At 38.8% G+C, this 20,910-nt stretch overlaps 1 protein-coding gene across 5 annotated transcripts in view; it reads right to left on the bottom strand.

Annotated features, from left to right (window-relative positions):
- Positions 1 to 531: 531 nt before the first annotated feature.
- Positions 532 to 20,910, bottom strand: part of Trdmt1 (tRNA aspartic acid methyltransferase 1) — a 37,536-nt gene continuing 17,157 nt past the window's right edge. For 4 of the 5 annotated variants that reach the window (XM_052156925.1, XM_052156930.1, XM_052156928.1 and 1 more), the window contains 9 exons: positions 17,489 to 17,565; positions 15,533 to 15,604; positions 14,972 to 15,037; positions 14,247 to 14,316; positions 12,641 to 12,724; positions 10,716 to 11,059; positions 7,994 to 8,051; positions 7,353 to 7,482; positions 532 to 2,797 (listed from right to left, as the gene is read on the bottom strand). In XM_052156925.1, coding sequence (XP_052012885.1) covers positions 2,697 to 2,797; positions 7,353 to 7,482; positions 7,994 to 8,051; positions 10,716 to 11,059; positions 12,641 to 12,724; positions 14,247 to 14,316; positions 14,972 to 15,037; positions 15,533 to 15,604; positions 17,489 to 17,565 — 1,002 coding nt within the window. In that variant the 3' untranslated portion in view covers positions 532 to 2,696. The remainder of the gene's footprint in view (positions 2,798 to 7,352; positions 7,483 to 7,993; positions 8,052 to 10,715; positions 11,060 to 12,640; positions 12,725 to 14,246; positions 14,317 to 14,971; positions 15,038 to 15,532; positions 15,605 to 17,488; positions 17,566 to 20,910) is intronic. The other variant, XM_052156926.1, reaches the window with a different exon arrangement.

Genomic DNA, 20,910 nt, shown 5'->3' with positions numbered 1-20,910 from the left:
CTGGCTGTCCTGGAACTCACTTTGTAGACCAGGCTGGCCTCAAACTCAGAAATCTGCCCGTCTCTGCCTCCCAAGTGCTGGGATTATAGGCGTGTACCACCACCGCCCGGCAACATAAATCATCTTGTTTGTATTAATTAATTTGCATCTATTCATTAGTCTGGGGACTGTAAAGCATCAAAGTTATGGGGCAAGGAATAAGTACCTTAAAATGATAGACCACAGCACATATGTGGTAGGACTCAAATCCCGGTCCCCGGAGAGAACAGTGAATGCTGTGAACTGCTGACCCACCTTTCCAGACCCTTCAAAATTTTGTTTCCCAATTTATAAGTAAATGCTCCTCAGACCCACCATGTGTGTTCATAATGGAGAAACTATAATTTGTTTTAATATTGTTCAGCAGGGCATTGGACCTTATAATTACAACATAATTGCAAGCATAGCATAATACAGTTAAACCATAAACCATCCTCTTAATAATAATTCTTCAGCAGTGAAGATAACCTACATGAAATTGCACCATGATGATTTTAGTTTGTAATTATAAGACTTTAATGAGGTTCATCTTTAAAAACATATACAAATGTAGACAGTGAATGGTGATATATACACAGCTTATAGCTTTGATATACCCATATTTACCTGAGTTCAGGAGTAATTTTTAAAAGTTCAGCACAATCTAAGTAATTAGCCATTCAACAGACTCTAAGTGTACAGTTGGGTGTCACTCAGCATGCTTGCCAAGCCGAGCCAGCAGTGCCTCCCGCCTTCAGAAGGAAACAGAAACTCTGTCCTGCTAAACACTGACTTCCTAGTCCTAGCAGCAATAGCAGCACGTTTTCCTTCCTTAACATTACTGCCACATAAACCATGCCATACTCCTTAGAAAGTAATAACAGACAAGCTAAACCCAAAGGCTGACAGAGCAAAAGCACTCTGGTAATAGCAAACTATTACCAGTGGAATGGACGCAGGACAATGAGGCTTTATCTTCAGATTAAGAGTGAAGAGGAAGCCAGGTTAAGTATTCTGGCCTTTAATTCTAGGAGGTTGGGGCAGACAGATCCCTCTGAGTTAGAAGCCAGACTGGACTAGATAGCAAATTCCAGGCCACCCAGGGCTACACAGCAAGACACTGTCTCATCAAAAAAAAAAAAAAAAAAAAAAAAAAAAGTCACCTGCATTTTTCAAATATTTGATTAAGAATTTCTGAGTATTTCTAATATATTCTTCAGACTGATGTCTATGTGGGATGATGATAATTTGATTTAAAATGTATGAACTTGTCTAAAAAGGCCTGGAATTAAGTAAAACACTCAACAGGCTAGAATTTGAATCAGTTTTGAGTTAGGATAAATGATCAGAAAGAGTAATATCTTAAGAGTTGTAAAAAAAATTTTATTTTTTTAAATAATATTAGTTCTTTGAGAATGTCGTAGTTTATTTGGATCATATTCACACTCCCTCCCCTATCCACCCAACTCTGTGTCCTCTTCAAAAAAGTCAAGTCCAATTTGTATTGCTCAAATATTCTTGAGTGTATGTCTACCCCGGGGTGTGCGCCACATACCAGGAGCCACACCTCGGAAGAGAATTGACTCTTCCTCTCCCAGCAGCTACTGAATGCCAACAGCCTCTGTGCTACAGTGAGCTCTGGTGCCCACCCTGCCCACTCTATACCGGGTGCCATCTGGGAGTCAGGCTCACGCAGGTCTTTCGCATGCTGTCACTCAGCTATAAGTCCACATGTGCAGTTGTCCTGCTGTACTTGGAAAACATCTTTCCCTAAAGTCATCTACATTTGTGGCTCTTACAGTGATTTTGCTTCCTCTTCTGCAATGATCCCTGAGCCTCGGGAGGGAGGGGAGTGATAGATATGTCACTTAGGGCTGAGTGCTCCAGTCTCTTGTTCTCTGGGTTTCTGTCTTGCCATCTACTGCAAGAAGCTGGCTCACCTGTTGAGTGTTGAGGGAAACACTAATCTCTGTGGTATGAAAATAAATCATCAGGAATCATCATCATTCAATACAATGCCCATTTATCAGAATAATACTAATAAGTTACCCACTGGGGCCCATGAACTGTCTAGCCACAGGCCTTTGAACCAGATAACAGGGCCAAGCATGGATTCTATCTCATTGATCAGGCCTTAAGTCAAGTCACAGAGCAGTTGGCTATTCCCATGACACGCACGGGCATAGGACAGTCAGCACCGCAGCATCCTGGTTCGCAGCTAGTTAAGAATGACGGCCAGAAGCACGGACAGCACTATGAGAGCTAGCCAGTCAGTCTCTCCATGTTATATAAAATACGTCTTAAGTTAACATACAAAAATAATTTTCTAAGGCTCATTATAGTATTCATGCCATATTTTATAAAGTACTAATATACATATAAAAATTCAAATTCTTAAATTTGTTTATAGCATAATATAAAAGATATTTAATAGACATGTTTAAAAGCTTTATAAAATATTTCCCACAAAGCAAACACAGCAACATGAGGTTTATCAGATACAGTAATATACATTTAAGGAAACAATTTGATATGCACATTTAAGCTCCCTATGAATTACCCACTAAAATGCTATTAAAATTATTTAGTTGAATTCTATAAGAATTAATTCAAGATGGAATTTTGGAATAACTGTGTAGAATTAGAGGCACTGTGGCACCTCTTGAGGCGTTTCCAGATCATTCACACAGGACTGTGAGCAGTCTTGCGACCACATGCACGTTGAGGCTGTTGCCAAGCAGTCGGTAACGCTGCTTCACTGTTGTCTTCTCAGGAAACCCTAGGAAACAGAGGTGGCATTAACAATGCAATCATTTGCGATCCCAATATCCAGAAATAAAAGATTGCTTTTAGTAAAAGCACAATGGTTATTTTATAAATGCATGCACGCCTTCATGGTCAATGAAGGCCCTGTGAATATAATGGAGAGAGGGCCTACACAATGTATCACCTTGTGACGCTACAGTTGTGGTTGTGTGTGTGTACCCTTCCATGCTCACAAAATCATGAAAATGCCTAAGGACACAATTCCCAGAGAGTATATACATTATTAAAACACAAAAGATGGTAAATTGCTAATATGTCCATGAAGTTTTACTAATAAATGAGAATTTGGAGACCAAAATACTGTATAACATCATTCTATAATGCTAATACAATGAGATGCTGTATAACACAATTATATCACATGATATCAGAGTATGGTTAATATTTGCAGAAACATATGTGTTAATTCACTTTGGAAAAATGGTTGCTACTGTTTTTCTTGGTAGTTTCTTTTACTTAACAGCACTTTTATAGCGCTCTAATTTACATCCCACAACATCTACCTTTTAAAAGTATATGGTTCATGCATTTTAAGACTAGATTCACAAACACCTTCATTTCCATTATTTAAAAATAAAAAACAAAAGCAAACAAACAAGAACAATAAAACCCCCAAACCTAAACCCCCTTGTCCCACCAACAATCCCTCCCTGTTCCTTTTCTTCGCCCAGCCCAGCCTCTACCTTTCAAAGGATGGCACTGCAGTTTGGCTATTCTAGTTTCATATAAATTGAATCAGGTGACTCATTTATGCCTGCCTTTTTACAGTCATCAAAATGCTTTTAGGGTTCATTCACATCTCAACAAACTCTAGTACTTAACTTTTTATTGCTTAATAATATTTTTAATGGATAAAACATATTTTACTTATCCATCCTAATTAGTAAACATTTGAGTTGTTTTCACTTTGGGATATTATATATAATAATGTACACATATTATGAAGGTTTTTCCTTGGATAAGTATCTAGAGGTAAAACTGCTGAGTCACATTATGCTTAATGTTTACACAGATGTTAGCACTATTTTACTTCACTCTAGTGGATATGTAGTAATGTTTCACTATAGTTTACTTATGTTTAGCTAATATCTAATGATGCTAAACATTCTCTTTATGTGTTTATTAGCTATCTGCCTATCTGTGAAGAAATTCATGTTCAAATCATTTTTAATTTTTAAAAAATGTTTGTTTATATGTGCAGTAATTTTTTTTGCCTGCATGCATACCTCTATGAGAGTGTCAGACCCCCTGGAACTGGAGCTGCAGACAGCTGTGAGCTGCCATGTGGGTCTGGGAATTGAACCCATGTCCTCTGCAAGAACAGCCAATGCTCTTAACTGCTGAGCCATCTCCCTAGGCCCTCATTTTCACATTTTTAAGCTGGATTATTTTCTTTTTGTTAAGTTGTAAGAGTTCTCAATATGTTCTGTATAGAGCTGGTTTTCACAGTCTGCTTCCATAAACTCAGTTTCTCCTATCTGATTTCATCACATTCAGTGTGCTTTGAAATAACAAGTGAAGAAAAAAAATATCCAATAAGTTAAAGGAAATAATTAAGGAACATTAAGAATAGTACAGTTTCATACATTTGTAATGAAGAACCATTAGGTGAAGTTGTTTTACCAACACTATACTCTGTATTGATTGCAATAAGATAACAGTAATTACTCTAATAAAGCTGTCAGCTGCAATTGACCATGACTGTAAAGCTTATATCCTACAGATAATAAGCCACAGGCAAGCACATTACTAATATCAAAGACTATTTAGTTCCAAATAACCAGAAGTACAAATGTGTTTATAGACAATCCTTTATACAATCTTCGGGAAGGGCCCTCAGTGATATTAAGACTATACTGAGGGGAAAAGTGAGTTTAGAAACAGAATTTTGTTCTATATGATACTAAAGTCTAAGCTAAGTGGTGGAAAATTATATAGTTTTTAACTGAAAAGGTGTTGAGATGTATTAAAGTAATAACGTCTTCACAGCGGAAGCCACATGGGAAGCACAGGGTCAGGGCAGCAGCTCTCTCCCAATGAAAGTCTGCGTCTCTCCCACAGCCAGCCAGTCACGCACACACAAGCTAGTCACGCACACACGAAGGGAAGGCAGTCATAGGACACCAGGACAAAATGACCAGAAACATCGATAGGAATCCACGGTTGCCAGGGGACAAATGGCTCAGATGATGTCCATTTCTGTGCCCACAGCTGGTAGTGCTGGAAACACACATGAGGACAGCTGCATGATGGCCTACGGTAAGAGCTGGGCAAAACCGTCAGTACGAGCACAACGTATATTTCAAAAGAGCACTCAGCAAAAAATATGTAACTCAACAAAAAGGCTGTGAATTTGAAAAAGAACAAGGATAGAGTTTGATCTAAATTTTTAAAAATTAAATGAAATAAAAATGAAAAGATTCTTCATACACATTGTGTGTGTGTATGTGTGTGTGTATGAAGAACCTCAAGAAATTCTATTTTACTGACTTCAAATTTTAAAACAAAAATATTTATGAACTTGACAAAATAAAAATTAGTTTATTTTATAAACTAAAAGAGAAAAGTTAATGTAAGGTAGAACAAGCAAAGACTCTTCTAGCTGGTCTGACTGTGCCCCCCCCATCCCTGACCAAGTCTTAATAACAGAACATTGAGCCTTAGGAATGGAGCCTTAGGAATCTATTTTAATTAGATGGTAAATAGGTTTCCTTGTAAGTAGTATGAATCTGACTGTTCAAAACACAGGAAGGCAGCAGACTGGAACAGACTGGAACAGACTGGAAAAAGAACTAAGTCCAGCCCTCATCTCCTCTTCTACAATTTTCTCACTTTGCTACATAAACCAAGACAAGGGGAGCCTGTGCCTTTCTCCAGCAAGTCTCTAAGCCACTGAGGGCTGCATGAGATGACCAAGAAGGAAAAACAGTAATCTTTTCTTTTTTAAATTAAAAAAGAAAATAGTACACAATTACAGTGTTTCCCTTTTCTCCTTCCAATTTCCCATATGTCTCCACCCCTGCTCTCGTTCAATATTATGATCTTTTTAAACCACTATTATAACACACACTCTCACACACACACACACAATGTCTACACATATAAGTAAAAACTGCAGCAATGATAATGTTTTAAACAGATGGCGTAGACGATAAAGCTGGTTGCTGTGATTACACTCCCAGAAGCAAGTCTCAAGAACAGTTCAGTGAAATGCTGAGCTGTGGTGAGTGTCTGAGAGGATCGTGATCCATCCTTACATTTGTTGTTAAGAATCTGAAACACAATCTCTTTCACCCATTAGCCACCTCCAAAACATGCATCCAGCTCCACTGGATTTAACAAAGCTTCCTGTCCTTCTATTTTCAAATCCTCAAGCAGGGGCCTCAGAGGCAGCCCCCTTCCCGGTCCTGGCCCTGCAGCAGACTGGGTAGGTAGGTCCTCTTTCCCTTTGCCTATTTAGCCAGGTATGGAGAGCACTTTGAGGCCTTGGTGTAAGAAAACGTAGATCTATCTCTTAGTGTAGAGAGTGCAGGTAGCATTGGAACTGGGGGAGGGGAGGTCTTGGGTTCACTATAAGCACACACAGGGCCCTGTCCAAGGCTTCCTGGGGCTAATCCCAGGATTTCCTGCACTAAGGTGGAGTTAGGACTTTGCCTTCTCCTTTATCCCTTTATCTTTGCTTTTGTTTGTGAACTCCCCCAGTGTAGATCCCCCAAGGCTCTTGAATGCTCCTTACATTCCTTATATTGAAGAACAAAGGCAAGTAATTGATAAGAATTTATCTGTGCCAAAGTGAAACACTCACACACACACACACACACACACACAACCCTTATCCAACAACTAGGCAACTCAACTACCCTTTACCTTCTTTATCAGAAAAAGTCACATGAGCTCAGTGGAGCCTAGCAGAGCCTGGCTGTACAGCCTGTAAGCCCAGCTACTGAAGGGGCTGAGGAAGGGGGGTCATGAGTTTAAGGACCACCAGGGCTAGAGAGCAGGCTCATGATTAGTCTAATCAACTTAAAAAGTCCGTCTCGATATAAAAATAAATACAAAGGGAAGAGCTGGGGAACGTAGCTTGCTCGGTGAAGCACACTTGAGGCCACGATAACACGATAAGCCTATTGAAGGACCCCGCCCCCGATAGTGTGGAGTTAGTTCCTAAGTGCAGTAACAAGAACTTAAGTAGAAAGGAAGTCTACCAACCTCCTGATTAATGGCCGCTGCCTGAGTAGACTCCACACATTACTGGACTTAGGGGAGAGGGAAGAGAGGCTGAGAAAGGAATGGACTGAACCGTGACTGAAGTGAAGACAAGGCAGGAAAAAGCCTGAAGTGTTAGAGCAGAAGAGATTGGGGCACTCACAACCCCGCCTCTCACCACAGCACTGCAGGGCTTCATTCCTAATACCCACGTGATACCCACGTGATACCCACGTGAGCTCCTAAGGAAGAGCTGAGAGCTTCAATCAAGTAAACTTGTGCTCCACAGGGGTCCCACATACCAAATTCAGGAGGAAATCCCTGGAGATTTGCAATTTCTTTAGGTGTAAAATACCGCAGTTTAAGCATTGACAACTTAGCTATCTTTTCTTCTGGTGGCAAATCAGTAAGAGATTTGTAGACATTCTCAATCTGTTAAAAAAAAAAAAAATCCAAAAGAAATGCAAAAGTTCTGTATGAGCAGACAAGATTTCCAGTTGTTAGGCAGCTTTAGAACAATGGACAAGCAATCTGAAGTGTTGAACAGCAGCAGAACATATAGCAAAATATTTCTGAGCAACAATTATATATTAGCTGGATAATGGCAACAGATTTGGAAGAAGAAGACTCGATTAACAGATTGGGATCAGTTTCAGTTTATCTGTCATTTTTGACCCCTTAAGACGAAGAAATATCAGTAAATATATAAATAAAAAATTATAAAAACATATAGAAAACTGAGTCAACAAAGTCAACTACATAACGCTAACAAGAAAATCAACAAGCAAAGAATCACTTCACAAAAAAGAAATGTTTGTATCTGTGTGAATAAGTAAAATATTTTGCCACCTTCAGTTGAACAGTTAAAATTGTTTTGGTGTTCTTAAATGTTAACTGTAATGCCATTGAATGCCAAGTTCGAGTTTAAAACCATACACTGTACCTGCACATCCTCTGCAGTCTGTAACACGGAACCAGTCCCTTCTATGTAGCTTCCATACCTGAAAAAGTAACAGGAATGTTGTGTAACACCTGATGGATTTTAATGCCAAATATTAAAAATATTACTTTATGTGTGTGAGTGTGTGTGTGAGTGTGTGTGTGTGTGTTCATGGGTGGTGAGCGTGTTTATGTGTGAGTGCCTGTGTCTGCTTATGGGTATGCAGATGTGTGTGGAGGTTAAGGACAAGCCTGGCTGTCATGCCTTCAAGCACAATCCTAAGTTTTCTGGAGGCAGGCTCTCTCACTAGTAACATCAAACACAGCGAACATGTAAGGTGTCCAGCCAGCAAGGTCCGGGGTCTGGGGATCACCTCCCCAGAGCTATGCAAGTGAATACCACCATGCATAGCCATATTTACATGTCTTCTTGGTTCTTTTTAGGGTCCTTGTGCTTACTGAAAACACCGTACTCAACAGTGAATCACCCAAGATCTTTTTCTAAAAAATATTTTTAAGAGATAAAATATTTATGAAATGACATTCATTTATATTTTTCTGAAACATGTTGAACAGTATCATAGGAATATGCTTTATAATTTAAAATAAGATAGAAGATATAATTCTATTTAAGCTTCTCAAAAACTAAATGTAGCAGTTAAGTTATATAAATATCACTGAATGATGTCTTAGTATTTTTATATTATTATATCTGCAATGTTCCTTGCTAGAAAATACAAACTATAAAAATCCCTGCCAAATTGAACCAAATATATAGATAAAAATATATATCATTACTATTATGTTTATAATGCCTGAATTATAACTTCTCAGTATTCCAAACCTTCTGCTCTCTAATACTACATATACATGGTCCTCTGAGCCTGAGTTTAAGTCTCATTAGACCCGTACTCTTTCACTATCATTTTCATTTAAGAATTAATTAGTTAAAAATTGCATAAGAAGTATAAAATATTTTAGAAATGGAAGGTACGTTGCCAAGGTGGCTTTCTGTTACACGAGCACTCTCTTTTCACAATAAGGACAATTTAAAATAAAAATCAGAAAAATACAAGAGGGAAAATAACTGTTTCACACCACTTCTTCATATGCTCTACACAGTAAACATGTGTGTGCACACACCTGGACACCATATTTAGCAGAAGTGACTGTAAGGTTCATTTTATGTCATCTTTATTATAAAAGAATATCAAGGTTGCTGTTTATTACAAAATTGATAAGCACTATTTTATGAGAGTCCTAAACAGAACCTATTGGACTTGGTAATAGACAACAGCTGAGTGGAATCTTCTTAAAGTAATAAATCCTTTATCCTAGAAGCACAAGGCGGATCATAAAATCAGAGTGAGTCTACGTGGCTGTAGGGCAGCCCTGTCTTTTCCACAGACAGAAAACTAACCGAAAAAAAGTTTGACTTGTCACATTACACAACCGCCTACCCATTTGAGGACCATACACAAAATAGAGATATGGTGGTCTTCAACTTTTTATCCTAAAACGCTCAGTTTACCCCATCATTCTAAGGTTTTGAAAAACTGTTAAAAAATTGCCATAAGTCAAGAAACCCAGAGCAAAACCCTAAATGTTCAACAATAGGAACACAGAAAGGATTTTCATATTGCCATGCAACAATATCCAAAGATTTTGATTATCTTCCAAGCCAGTGGTCACCATTTTGGAAATTCGTCTGTGCCCTCTTACAAAGGTCACCCAGATGGGCCTGTTGACTGTTTTTGCCCCTCATGGAGGGCTAGGGAGGATCATAGACTTCTCCTGAGTATCTAGCTTCTCCCCGATAAATGTTCTGGGTAACTCTGCCTTAGTTGCACATGACCTAGGAGAGGGGTAGAGTCTATAGTCTAGGGGATACTAGATGAGGTGTCTTCCATTTGTGTAGATACAGGCAACCTGTCAGTCATCCCTACTGGGTAGACTTTCCATGCTCAGTCTGCTGGGAGGCAGGAGCACCCTACCCCTGAAAATAACCCCTCCCCCATGCTCTGGCAAGAAGCCTGATAAACTCACCGGTCCCTGAGAGTTCACCTTGGTGGAATCATGCCTTGGTTTTGGCTGTGACCTTAGGAGAACTGGCAGCCATGATGAGAAAAAGCTTTCTTATGTTTGGTCCAGGAAGCAATATTAGCAAAAAAAAAAAACCCTTGGAAAGTCATGCAGTACACTAGTATCTCAGGTTGGTGGCTATAGATAGGAGATGGCCAACAGACATATGTAGTAGGGGGTTTTATAATCTTAGTAACTTAAATTTTGAAATATGAGAATACATTATTTATTTAAAAGGATAAATGAGTTTAAAGTTTTAAATTTTAACTGGATGATTCAATTTCTTTAAATTAAAATATAATTTTTTAAATACACTGACAGACATCACTCTTGAGGTTTAATGTGTCTCACAGAAAGAAAAGTAATAAAATTAACAATTCACAAACTGTGGAAATCATGTTAACACAAGTATTTAATCTGTACAAAGGTCATTCACAAATGGCCTTGTCTTTTCTGAGCACTTTGTGGGTGAGGTGCAGAATGTTCTGCACAGGAATGTTCACTCCTGTTCTACTGGCGATTGGGGAAAAAGTCAGCCTAAGACAAACACTTAATAAAACACTTCTTGTTCTGAGAACTAGAAGACTATCTACGAAACACAGTTCTTTTTGTCATGACACGGACCGGGTCACCTTCAAACTTACCCTTTGGTAAAGCACATGGACCTCCTGGAAGTGGGCTTGACTATATCAAGTAAGAGGGCGTATCGCAGCAATAACTTGGGTGGTAAGAGGTACTGATCTGTGTCGTCATCTTCAAGGAAGTCTTTCAGCATCTGCACAGAGAGGTCACTGTCTTGTTGGCGTTTCCTGTCAATTTCTTCTGCAGTTTCAAGCTTGAAGAGAATGGCGTCTTTTCCAGAACACTGCGTGCGGCTGCTCTCAGTGCAGATGTGTGGGTCAGTTCTCTTCCCTCTTAGCTTACTTTCTTCAACTACTGCATACTTTTGTGGCCGAACAGTTACAGTTTTAGGAAACTCCATCAGTATCTGGCATTAAGTTAAAAACACACATACACACACACACACACACAAAATGTCAAAGTTTTATTTAAAATAAGAAATAAGTCAATAATTTTAACTAAACCGATGTAAACCTTTTAGCTTTTATTAGGTTGATGTTAAAAACACTGTAGTTTGCTTGTATTGACACAATTTATTGTCAGAAGTTATTAGTCATCAGTATATAAAAAGTGAGCCTCAAGCCGGGCGTGGTGGCACATGCCTTTAATCCCAGCACTTGGGAGGCAGAGGCAGGTGGATTTCTGAGTTCGAGGCCAGCCTGATCTACAGAGTGAGTTCCAGGACAGATGGAGCTACACAGAGAAACCCTGTCTTGAAAACCAAACAAAACAAAACAAAACAAAACAAAACTTGAGCGTCAGAGGATTTACTTCACAGAATTCCTGTTTGTTATACTTACTAAAGGAAAAACTCACAAAATTTAAACACAGCAGCGCTGCTAGAAAAGAAATTTAAAAGCAACACTAACACTGGAAAATGTACATGGAACTAATGTTTACCAAACTCCTTCACTAACAGGGATGTACTGAAGCATCTTCAAATCTAAAACCAAACTCTGTTTTTTTACTGAAAATGCTTATGTCCTATGGAGGGTGAAGGTGGGCAGGGGAAGCTTTTAGAAACTTATAATCTTGTAGAAACTTCTATTTCATGAATGAAAAAATATTCAAGAAATTGTTAGTGATTTAGTCTTCCTTAATATACTTTTTACATTGTTTCTGAAACTGTCCAGTATGGGAAAGAACATCTGTCACAGGAGAGTCAGACAGCAGACTGGCCGTCACTAGTCGGACTGACTGGCTGTCCTGCTTTATTTGTGCTGGTTATGCAAAGCAAAGTTTATAGAGTCACTGAAACTCTGTTCTCTTTCCTCATTTCTTTTTTTTTTAAGATTTATTTTTTATTATTATATCAAAGTAAACGGTAGCTGTCTTCAGATGCACTAGATGAGGGCATCAGATCTCATTACAGATGGTTGTGAGCCACCATGTGGTTGCTGGGATTTGAACTCAGGACCTTTGAAAGAGCAGTCAGTGCTTTTAACCGCTGAGCCATCTCTTCAGCCCCCTTTCCTCATTTCTTATGAAACATATAAAATCATTCACCAAGAATCCCAGCTTAGTAGTTGAGAATTTGATATTAGCGTCCAACTAATCATTACTACACTTTAATCAATTAAGATTAAACAATGTTAATGTCAGGAACAGCATATAAATATGTTCAAGTAGGCCAATTTAAAGATAGCCTAAGTAATCACTGACTAATGGTTTTCAGTGGGAAAAGGGAAAGACAAGTTAACAGTTATGGAAATTATGATGGAACACAGGAAAATATCACTAATGATAATTTTTACATTTACAAAAGCCCTTGTGAGTTTTGGCTTTGTTTAGTTTAGTGAAAAGTGACATCAGGAGAAGCAGAGGCCTGCAAATGGACAGGAAGATGGCCTGGATGATAAACTGAGCAGGCACAGGAGCCCGATGTGGTTACTGAGAAGAAACTGGCAGACCATCCACAAGTAAACACCAGCAGCAGCAGCAGCAGTACCTGCCCAGGGGCCTGGAAAGGGAGAGGCTCCGACTGAAGCTTTGCAAGGAGAAAATACCTTAGCCTGGAGTTTGGAATGCCTAGCTGCAAGCAAAACAGAAAGGCTAGTTAACACAGGAAATTTGGGAGATTTTAAGCATCTTCAGCACCTAGCATAAAGACTCAGCAAGACATGCACATAGTTTCTGCCAAAGCAAATAATATAATAATAGCAAAAATGTTAAGTTCAAATATAGCTGTTCTCGGCTATTGTTACTTTACTTTTAAAGAGGAGGATTTACTCTACTCTAGAAGAGGTAATGATATGACAACTTATACATTAAAATTTTAAACTAGATTTTCTTTCCATTTGTGGGCAAAGATCTATATAATATAGCTAGTGATGATAAGAAACCAAAAAGAAGCTGCACAGCCGTTTCCGGAACTCACAGGCCGCTCTCTGGTCCTGGGAGTTGCAGTGGACGTGACCCAAGGCGTGTGTGTTTGTGCCTTTCAAACTTTGTAGTCTACTTCCGATCAGCGTTTGTGCAGTCTTTCAGGCTGCTTTTCAACACCTTGCACCCTAGTGTTTGCTCCTGTGAGTGCTTTAATCTTCCTTTTACTTTAATCGTTGATCAGATCTCTGCTCGCTTAAACCAACATAGAAGAGCCACCCTTGAGTGTGTTTGACCTTCCTTACCTTCCAGGAGAGGAAACAGGACATGAATTGCTAACTTGCAGAGCCCAATTCAAAAAAGCCTTTAAGTTTAGCTCCTCTCCCACCAGGCTTCCCACGTATTAGAATTTTCTAATTACAATCTGCTCAGGTTTAGTCTGAAAATTAAAATAACTAGAATATAAATCAGGGTAGTTATGAGTCCATTTCAAGTATTTTGCTGCAGTCACATTTGTGATACTAGTTTCTTCTCTAAAGTCGAGATACTGCAAAAATAAAAACTAACTTGGTAACAGAAAAAAAAAAAAAAGAAAGAAACCAAAAAGAACAATGACAATTATAAATTCAGTCTTTCACAAAATAAGTGGTTTGATTTCTTCCATGAAATGAAAGCATGCTTGCAACCTAATGCCACTTAATGGAAAGGAATTACAGTATGTCCTTTTTAATTTCACTAGGGATTACTTTGAGCATTACTGAATAAAGGACACACAACTTTACATGAAAATATTCCACATATTTTCAAAACCTACAATTGTTTATTTTCCAAAAAGAAAAATGCATGAGATTTAATGGCCTATTTTCTTTTATTTTCTAAAGATTTATTTATTGTTATATCTAAGTACACTGTAGCTGTCTTCAGATACTCCAGAAGAGGACATCAGATTTCATTATGGATGGTTGTGAGCCACCATGTGGTTGCTGGGACTTGAACTCAGGACCTTCAAAAGAACAGTCAGTGCTCTTAGCCGCTGAGCCATCTCTCCAGCCCCCATGAACCTACTTTATGTACAAGCAAATAAACATGCATGTACCATTTCTGCAGAAAGTAAGATCTATGTCTGAGCTAATTTAACATATATATGAAATATTAAAAATAGATTTATTTTGTTTATTATATCAAATTTTCTTAAATGATACTTATATCAAGATTTAAATTGTGGCACCTACAGAGGAAGGAGATAACAGAAACTCTTGATACTGAAAGCCACAGGCTTCTACTGTTTGTATCAGCAGCTCTCTGGAAAAAGAAAAAGAGACAAAGTGAAACGCTGCCAGCCCTTGCTTAGAAAAGGCATTCTTATATAAGAGCACACATAACAATCATCAGTAAAAACCTGATTGTACTCAGAGACAAAGCTTCTAAGTCATTACTTGAGAAATTGCATGTTAATAAAAAGATAATAGAGGAATCTCTACAACAAGTAAATAAAGCTGCCAGACTGTGAGCAATGGCTAAAAGCTTGACTTGTTGATTAAACAGCTTCCCAGGGTCTGTAAGAGGGAACAGTTACAAGTAACAGTGACTCAAGGACTTGGGTAGAGGTAGACGCCATTTTCCCACACAGGCTACTATCTGATGAAAACCTGTCTCTGGCTGTCTCCCCCATCTCAGTAGGGTGATATGTTCTCATTCTGAGGCTACTCTTAATTAAGGTATTTCTACCTAGAAATACTTAATACTAAAGTCAGTACTCTTTCTGGAAGATCAAAATAAGGACAGAACAAGATTTTGTAACATTTTATATTATTGGTAAAAATCATACTAATTAATAAAGTCCATATCTTACAAAATGTTAGAATATATGCTTATTACTAAGATCCTTATTTCACAACAGTGCCTGTTATAAAATATACCAAGTCTAAGACATACACAAGACAAACATATCATTTACCTTGTAGAAGATACTTCAAAACCTTTGACATTTTCTAAAAGAATATACTTGGGTAATTTTTGCAATCTAAAAACCAAAAAAAGAAAAAAGAAATATAAATACTGAATTACAAAGAAATAAAAAGAAAATCACAACTTGTAAGAAATGGGGTTTAAATAATTTTCTCGATGTTTTTAAAAAAGAATTAACTATTTTATTCATTTTTTCTCAAGCCCTGCTAATTCCATTGGTGCACATCTCAAAATATGGGCTTTCATAGGGCTTCTGCACTGCAAAACTCAAAGGGTGGTCACTCAGCCATGGTGGCAGCGTTCACTAGCACTGAGAACATCTGCAATGACTACTACCAATAAGCAAAGGCAACAGAATTCAGGTGGTTACTGAGAGTTCTGTCACTCACTATGGAGGCAAGCATAAAACTGCAAAACATTTGCTGTTATTAGTTGTGACAAAAGAAGGGTACATGTGACAACCACTAATCTCTACAAAATGACAAACATTACGTCCTTCCATACCCACAGTTTTAAATCTAAGATAAGTGTACAAGATTCTAAATTTTACCTTGGGAGAATATCTAAAATATACAGGAAGCTATTTGTCCTTGGATCAGTCTTATCCCCCTGTAGGCCAATTCTAAAAAAGCAAAGAAAACACAAGAGCTTATCAAAAATTGTATGCAATGACATAAAAAAGACTTAGTTAAGAGAATTTAAATAAGTTGATCTTCACCATAAGAAACAAAAGAAAGTAGCTGGTTGGGTGGGCGTAGCTGGTTGGGTGGGCGGCGATCTGGAGCAGAGGCTCAGGTGATAAGCACCACTCAAGCGCACCAAACAAGGAGGAATACCAAGATAATCTTATCCTCTGTAAGCAGACCCTTGATCCCAGGGCTTTACTTTACAAGCAGGAGTTGCAGCTTAGACAAACTATGGTTAGCACATGACAAACTAGGGTTAGCACATGTAAACAGGAGGTGCTGGGCTAGCAGACAAACTGTACAAAGGTTCACAGTATGCTCAAGGTTCAAGTAGGAAGGAACACTTAGATTGGATCTGAATAACAGAAACAGAGAATCAGGGTTTTAAATTTCAGTGCTTAGTAGCTTCATGCTCCTAAGCTATGTGACACTGCTGTCACTTTCCCCAACCTGACACCAGGGCTAAATCTACCAGTGGGTCTGAGGCTTATTAACTGGGGATTAAACTGGATTTAAACCGATGGCTCAGAAAGCATCAGTTTTTATATTCTGTCCCTTTCCACTCAGAGTTCAGATAATTGCAGTCAGTGCTGGCATCCGCAGCTGGAATTAGGCTTACAGTGAAGATTCTGAGCCCACTGAAGCCGTGCATACACTCAGACTGCATTCTGTTTTGTACACACTAGGCCACATCCTCCCATATGCTTAAACCCCTTCATATGGAACTCCATCTGCCATCTCTGATAACTCCTACTCTCCGTTCAGAAATAGCTCTGATCATGCCTCTGGAAGAATTCCCCTTTCTGGCATGATACCATGATACACACCTCTATGTCTTCATGGTACTTACTTGCAGAGTTCTTACAGTATCAAATGTCACAATTTATATAGTACTCATTTATGAGTCATCTGTTTCAATTGTAAAATCTGAAGATCAGCAATGACTGCATCAAACACACTGCATGGCATGCAAGCACGATAAACCCTCAAGGAGATAAGCTTCCTCAAGTTCAAAGTAGCGGGTTAAAAATAAAAAGTAACGCAAGAATAGTTTCTTGAATCAGAATATTTATTACATAACACTCTAGTTAGTCATATTAATACAAGATATATAAATGATTAATAAATAATGGCTCTGACATTGTCTAACTGTATAGTCATGAGAAAGTTAACCTATGTATGCCTCAGTTTCTCACCTTCAAAATAATAGTACCAATAAGACCCTATTACTATAGCCATTTAAAATAACATATACTATTAAATAGTAAAAATGATCTAGGTTTAAGACATAGTTCTTGTTAAAAATTACTAGGTAAATTTGAAATGAGAAATTATAATGTGACTATGAAACATCTGAATTATATTGATTTTGAGAAATACACAGATTATAAATATATGCTAAATTTTTTACAAGTTATTTACATATAAAATTTTTGTAAGGAAATTCTGTTTCACTGATCAGAATTAGCTATGAATGCTCAAGTGCTCAAAAATTTAAAGCAAGTAACCTGGTTAGCTTAGATATACCTATAGCATAGTATTACATATTTACTGTTGATGACATCACTTTGCTATCCTGACTATAACTGTGGATTCCTATGCTCAGTGTGTAAGGTGACGGGATACGTGTGCTTAGGTCTTCAGGGCTCTTTGCTTTCCCCTGCTCCCTTCTTTCCTCCTTCTATCTCCCTTTTGGTGGGGATGAGATATGTGTCATGATGTGAACCCAGGGCCTCATACATGCTAGGCAAGCATTTACTGAGCTGTATTTTCGGCCCACATACTCTTCCTAGAGAGAAAACACTACTCATTCCACATACCTTGTGAATGGCTGACACGGAGGGCTCATTAAAATCATATTGAAAGATAGCTTGTCAAACTCTTCCAGTGAAATACCCTAAGAAATAAACATTTGAAAGAAAAAAATAGAAGAGAAGAGTGAACAGTTAGAACTGAAGACATCAGGAATCACAGTTTACATATCACAGTGCTTTACACTGCAGCTGCAGCTACACTAATGTCCCAAAGCAAGCTTGTGAGGAAGCTGTGAGGCAGGGGCAGTGCCTTTCTCCACAACACTAACTCTTCTGCGAAGCCTCAGGTGTCACACTGCTGGTTTGGGATTCAGCCATATAGAACTTATTTTGTAATTAGCCATATTTGGCAAAGGTCCTGCGATCAATCTTTAAGTGTCCACCTATCAATGCTTCTGTGTTCGGTGAGGGTGTGGTAATGAGCAGCTGCAGTCTTGTCTGGTGTTCTCTGTTGATACACCAGCAAATCAAAAGGCCTCAAGTTCAGATATCAGCAAGTATTTTATTGTTTTGTCCTTGACAAAAAGAAGTGCAAATGATTATACACAAGAGTAATTAAAATGGCACCTAACTTGTTCCACTTAAATATGCATATAAAATACATATTTGTGTACACAGACCAGAAGATAAACAATGAGAATATATGTCAGGGATTTGCCAATACTCCTTAAGCACTCTTGGCCAGAAATGTACAAAGAACAGAGCAGTATAGCAACGTCTACAATTATTATGACAGATCTCTAACCAGTTTATGTATTTTGGAAAAGCTGAAAATGTATGAACAGTGAGCTGACCTGGGAATGAGTCAGTTTTCTCTGTTAACTTAGTGGCATACACAAGGCCAGGAAATAACATATGGATCTTGAGAAAGTACTCATTTTTTCTATTTTTATTACAAGAGATTAAAATGTTCAGAAAAAGACACCAAGTTTTATGAATGTTTTCAGATGTAATGTTCCTCTTTCCAAAACAAATTCATTAAATAAAAGCAGTAAGCATCTTCACTTGTAATACTAGTGCCTTTCTGAAAGGAAGGCCTCTAGTCACATTACAAGCATCCTTCAGATGTACTTCTGATCAATTTGCTCACGTTTTGTTTCTAGCTATGAGGTGTGTACTTGTAAGACAATGGTTTTCCTATGTTGTGGCACAGAACTGACAGACAATGGAAACTCCCAGTTCCATTCCTATCCCATGCTGCCCTGTGGAGGTATCTTCTGCACTACACCTACAGCAATGGCCGTGCTAGTCTCCTTTGTCACTGTCAGCTTTCGTCCTTTCCCGCATCGTCCTGCATCCTCTGTTCACTTTCTCAGTACAGTGTACTCCGCTCACTCAGCAACTGTGCCACTTCCATGGCACTCACTGCCGTACTCACAGTGAACACGCTCAGTGAAGTGTCTGCTTGTGCAATCTATACACTAGTCACCAGTGACTTCCCACTTGTTAGCTAGATAAATTAACTGAGTACTCTGATTTTATCTACAGCTTTTTGACTAAGGAGTTCCACCTATATGTGACCTCTCAGCCTACCCACAGATGATAACAGACTTCTTTGGCAGGCTTTCTGGAGAAAGCTGCCTTCTTCAAGGCAGACCTGGTACACAGCCAGGTTTGTATCCCAGTGTCTGAAGGGAGCTGCAGTGAAGGTCTTAGCGCAGCTATCTTCCCAGTCTCAGAGTGTCCATTCATTCGAAATGAACCCATTTCTCCATCCGGAATCTTTGCCTACCAGAAGTCGCCTGCTATGGCCTGCTAGAGAAGAGGGAAGAGACTGAAGGACAATCCTCCCCACGATATCTCAATACCAAACAACTTCCAGTCCTGGGCCTCCCACTCACCCTGTCCGGGGCCTCCTACTCCCTGTTCTCAGTCCACTGCCCTACGCAGGGAAACAGCCTCCTTGGAGCCTGGCTGATACTTTCTGACCTCACTTGCTCACAGAGGCAGAATAAGCTGGTTGAAAACAGTAGTTTTAGAGTACCAAGCTTCAGGTAAACCCCAGGAGTGAGCCTAGGTGATCTATTACACAGCATGGTGACGGACACTGTACCTGAAACTACGCAGCAGGCTCACACAAAGGAAGAACGTAAGCGGGATATGCCAGTCTGTTCAGTTTAACCATTTCACTTCAGCATATGTGAATATATAAAAATCACACACCACAAATATATATAAAAAGATACTCTTCCATTTCCCTTAGAAGCATACACATTAATGAACTGGCCCTCCTTTCAGTGAGCTGGAAGTGCCTCCCCTCCCCCAGGCCCTTTCCCTGTTTCCAATCATTTTATAATTTTATGGTTACCATTATCTATTAAAACTAGCAAGGAACTATAATTAAAGTTTGAATCCCTCAGACTTCTACTGGTACACGTCTGGGATCTCAATAGGTCCAAACACACATAGTTTCTCACTATTTCTCTTAAAAGAGTAGAGCAGATGAATACTGAATTGTTGGAACTAAAACATTCAGTGCATATTGAGAATTACTAAATTTGGGTTATATTTGATTAGATGTACTTTAAAATATTTACATTAAATTCAAATTTAGAATAAAAATTTTAATAAAATACCCAGGGTGCCACTTGCTATTTTACAGAAATTATGGAACCTAAATACACCTGAGTCTGGAGTTGGATTAATTCAGAATTATGTAGTTGGGTGTTCTTTCTGTGATAATATTCATAATATGCTACCTTCATGATGAGAAGGCTATACTGATTGGCCATGACGCTTATGAAATGCAGTTATTAGTTATTATCACATCTGGCACTGTAGTCAAGGCCATAGTTGTGTAGGTAAACAGGTAATAATCCAACAGAATTGATATTGTCTGAATTCAATTGTAACTGTAACTATCAAAGATATGTATTGTTGATTTGAGAACTGACTTTTCTGAGAAAAGAGCCCAGAAACACACCCATAAATATACGATCTATTTCTGTAACATGCCAAGAAAGTGAATCAGAGAATACTCTTTTTAGGAGCAGAGAATAAGAGACTGGGCTGTCCTCAGCCTTAAATTGGAAACCTGTATATCTCTGTCTCTCTGTCTCTGTCTCCCTCCCTCCCCCAGGGGTCATGGATCACTTTAGTAGAGGGGGCAGAAAGTTGAGAGAGCCAGGCGGATGACTACAATAAAGTAATGTTTCCGAGACACAACAGGGCAGCTGCGCACATGACCAATAGTTGCACATATGACCTCTCAGCAGTGCTAAGAGCATACACAGGACCTGCAAAGCTCAGGACAGACAAAACCCCAGCATGGAGGGAGCTCTGTGCCAAGAGCCACTCCAGACTGGGTAGCTACAGTAACTAATGGCGTGCAGTGAGTGGGTTAGTTTCCTTTACGCATGTGGCTCCTCGTAGAGTTACCCTGATCCAGTGAGAGGCCACCCATGCAAGAATACAAAGGAGGCACAAAT

This window comes from Apodemus sylvaticus, chromosome 14, assembly GCF_947179515.1.
Source record: "Apodemus sylvaticus chromosome 14, mApoSyl1.1, whole genome shotgun sequence".
In the NCBI taxonomy this organism is placed as follows: domain Eukaryota; kingdom Metazoa; phylum Chordata; class Mammalia; order Rodentia; family Muridae; genus Apodemus; species Apodemus sylvaticus.
The sequence above is the reverse complement of the archived record's forward strand: the minus strand, read 5'-3'. Positions and strand labels throughout refer to the sequence as shown.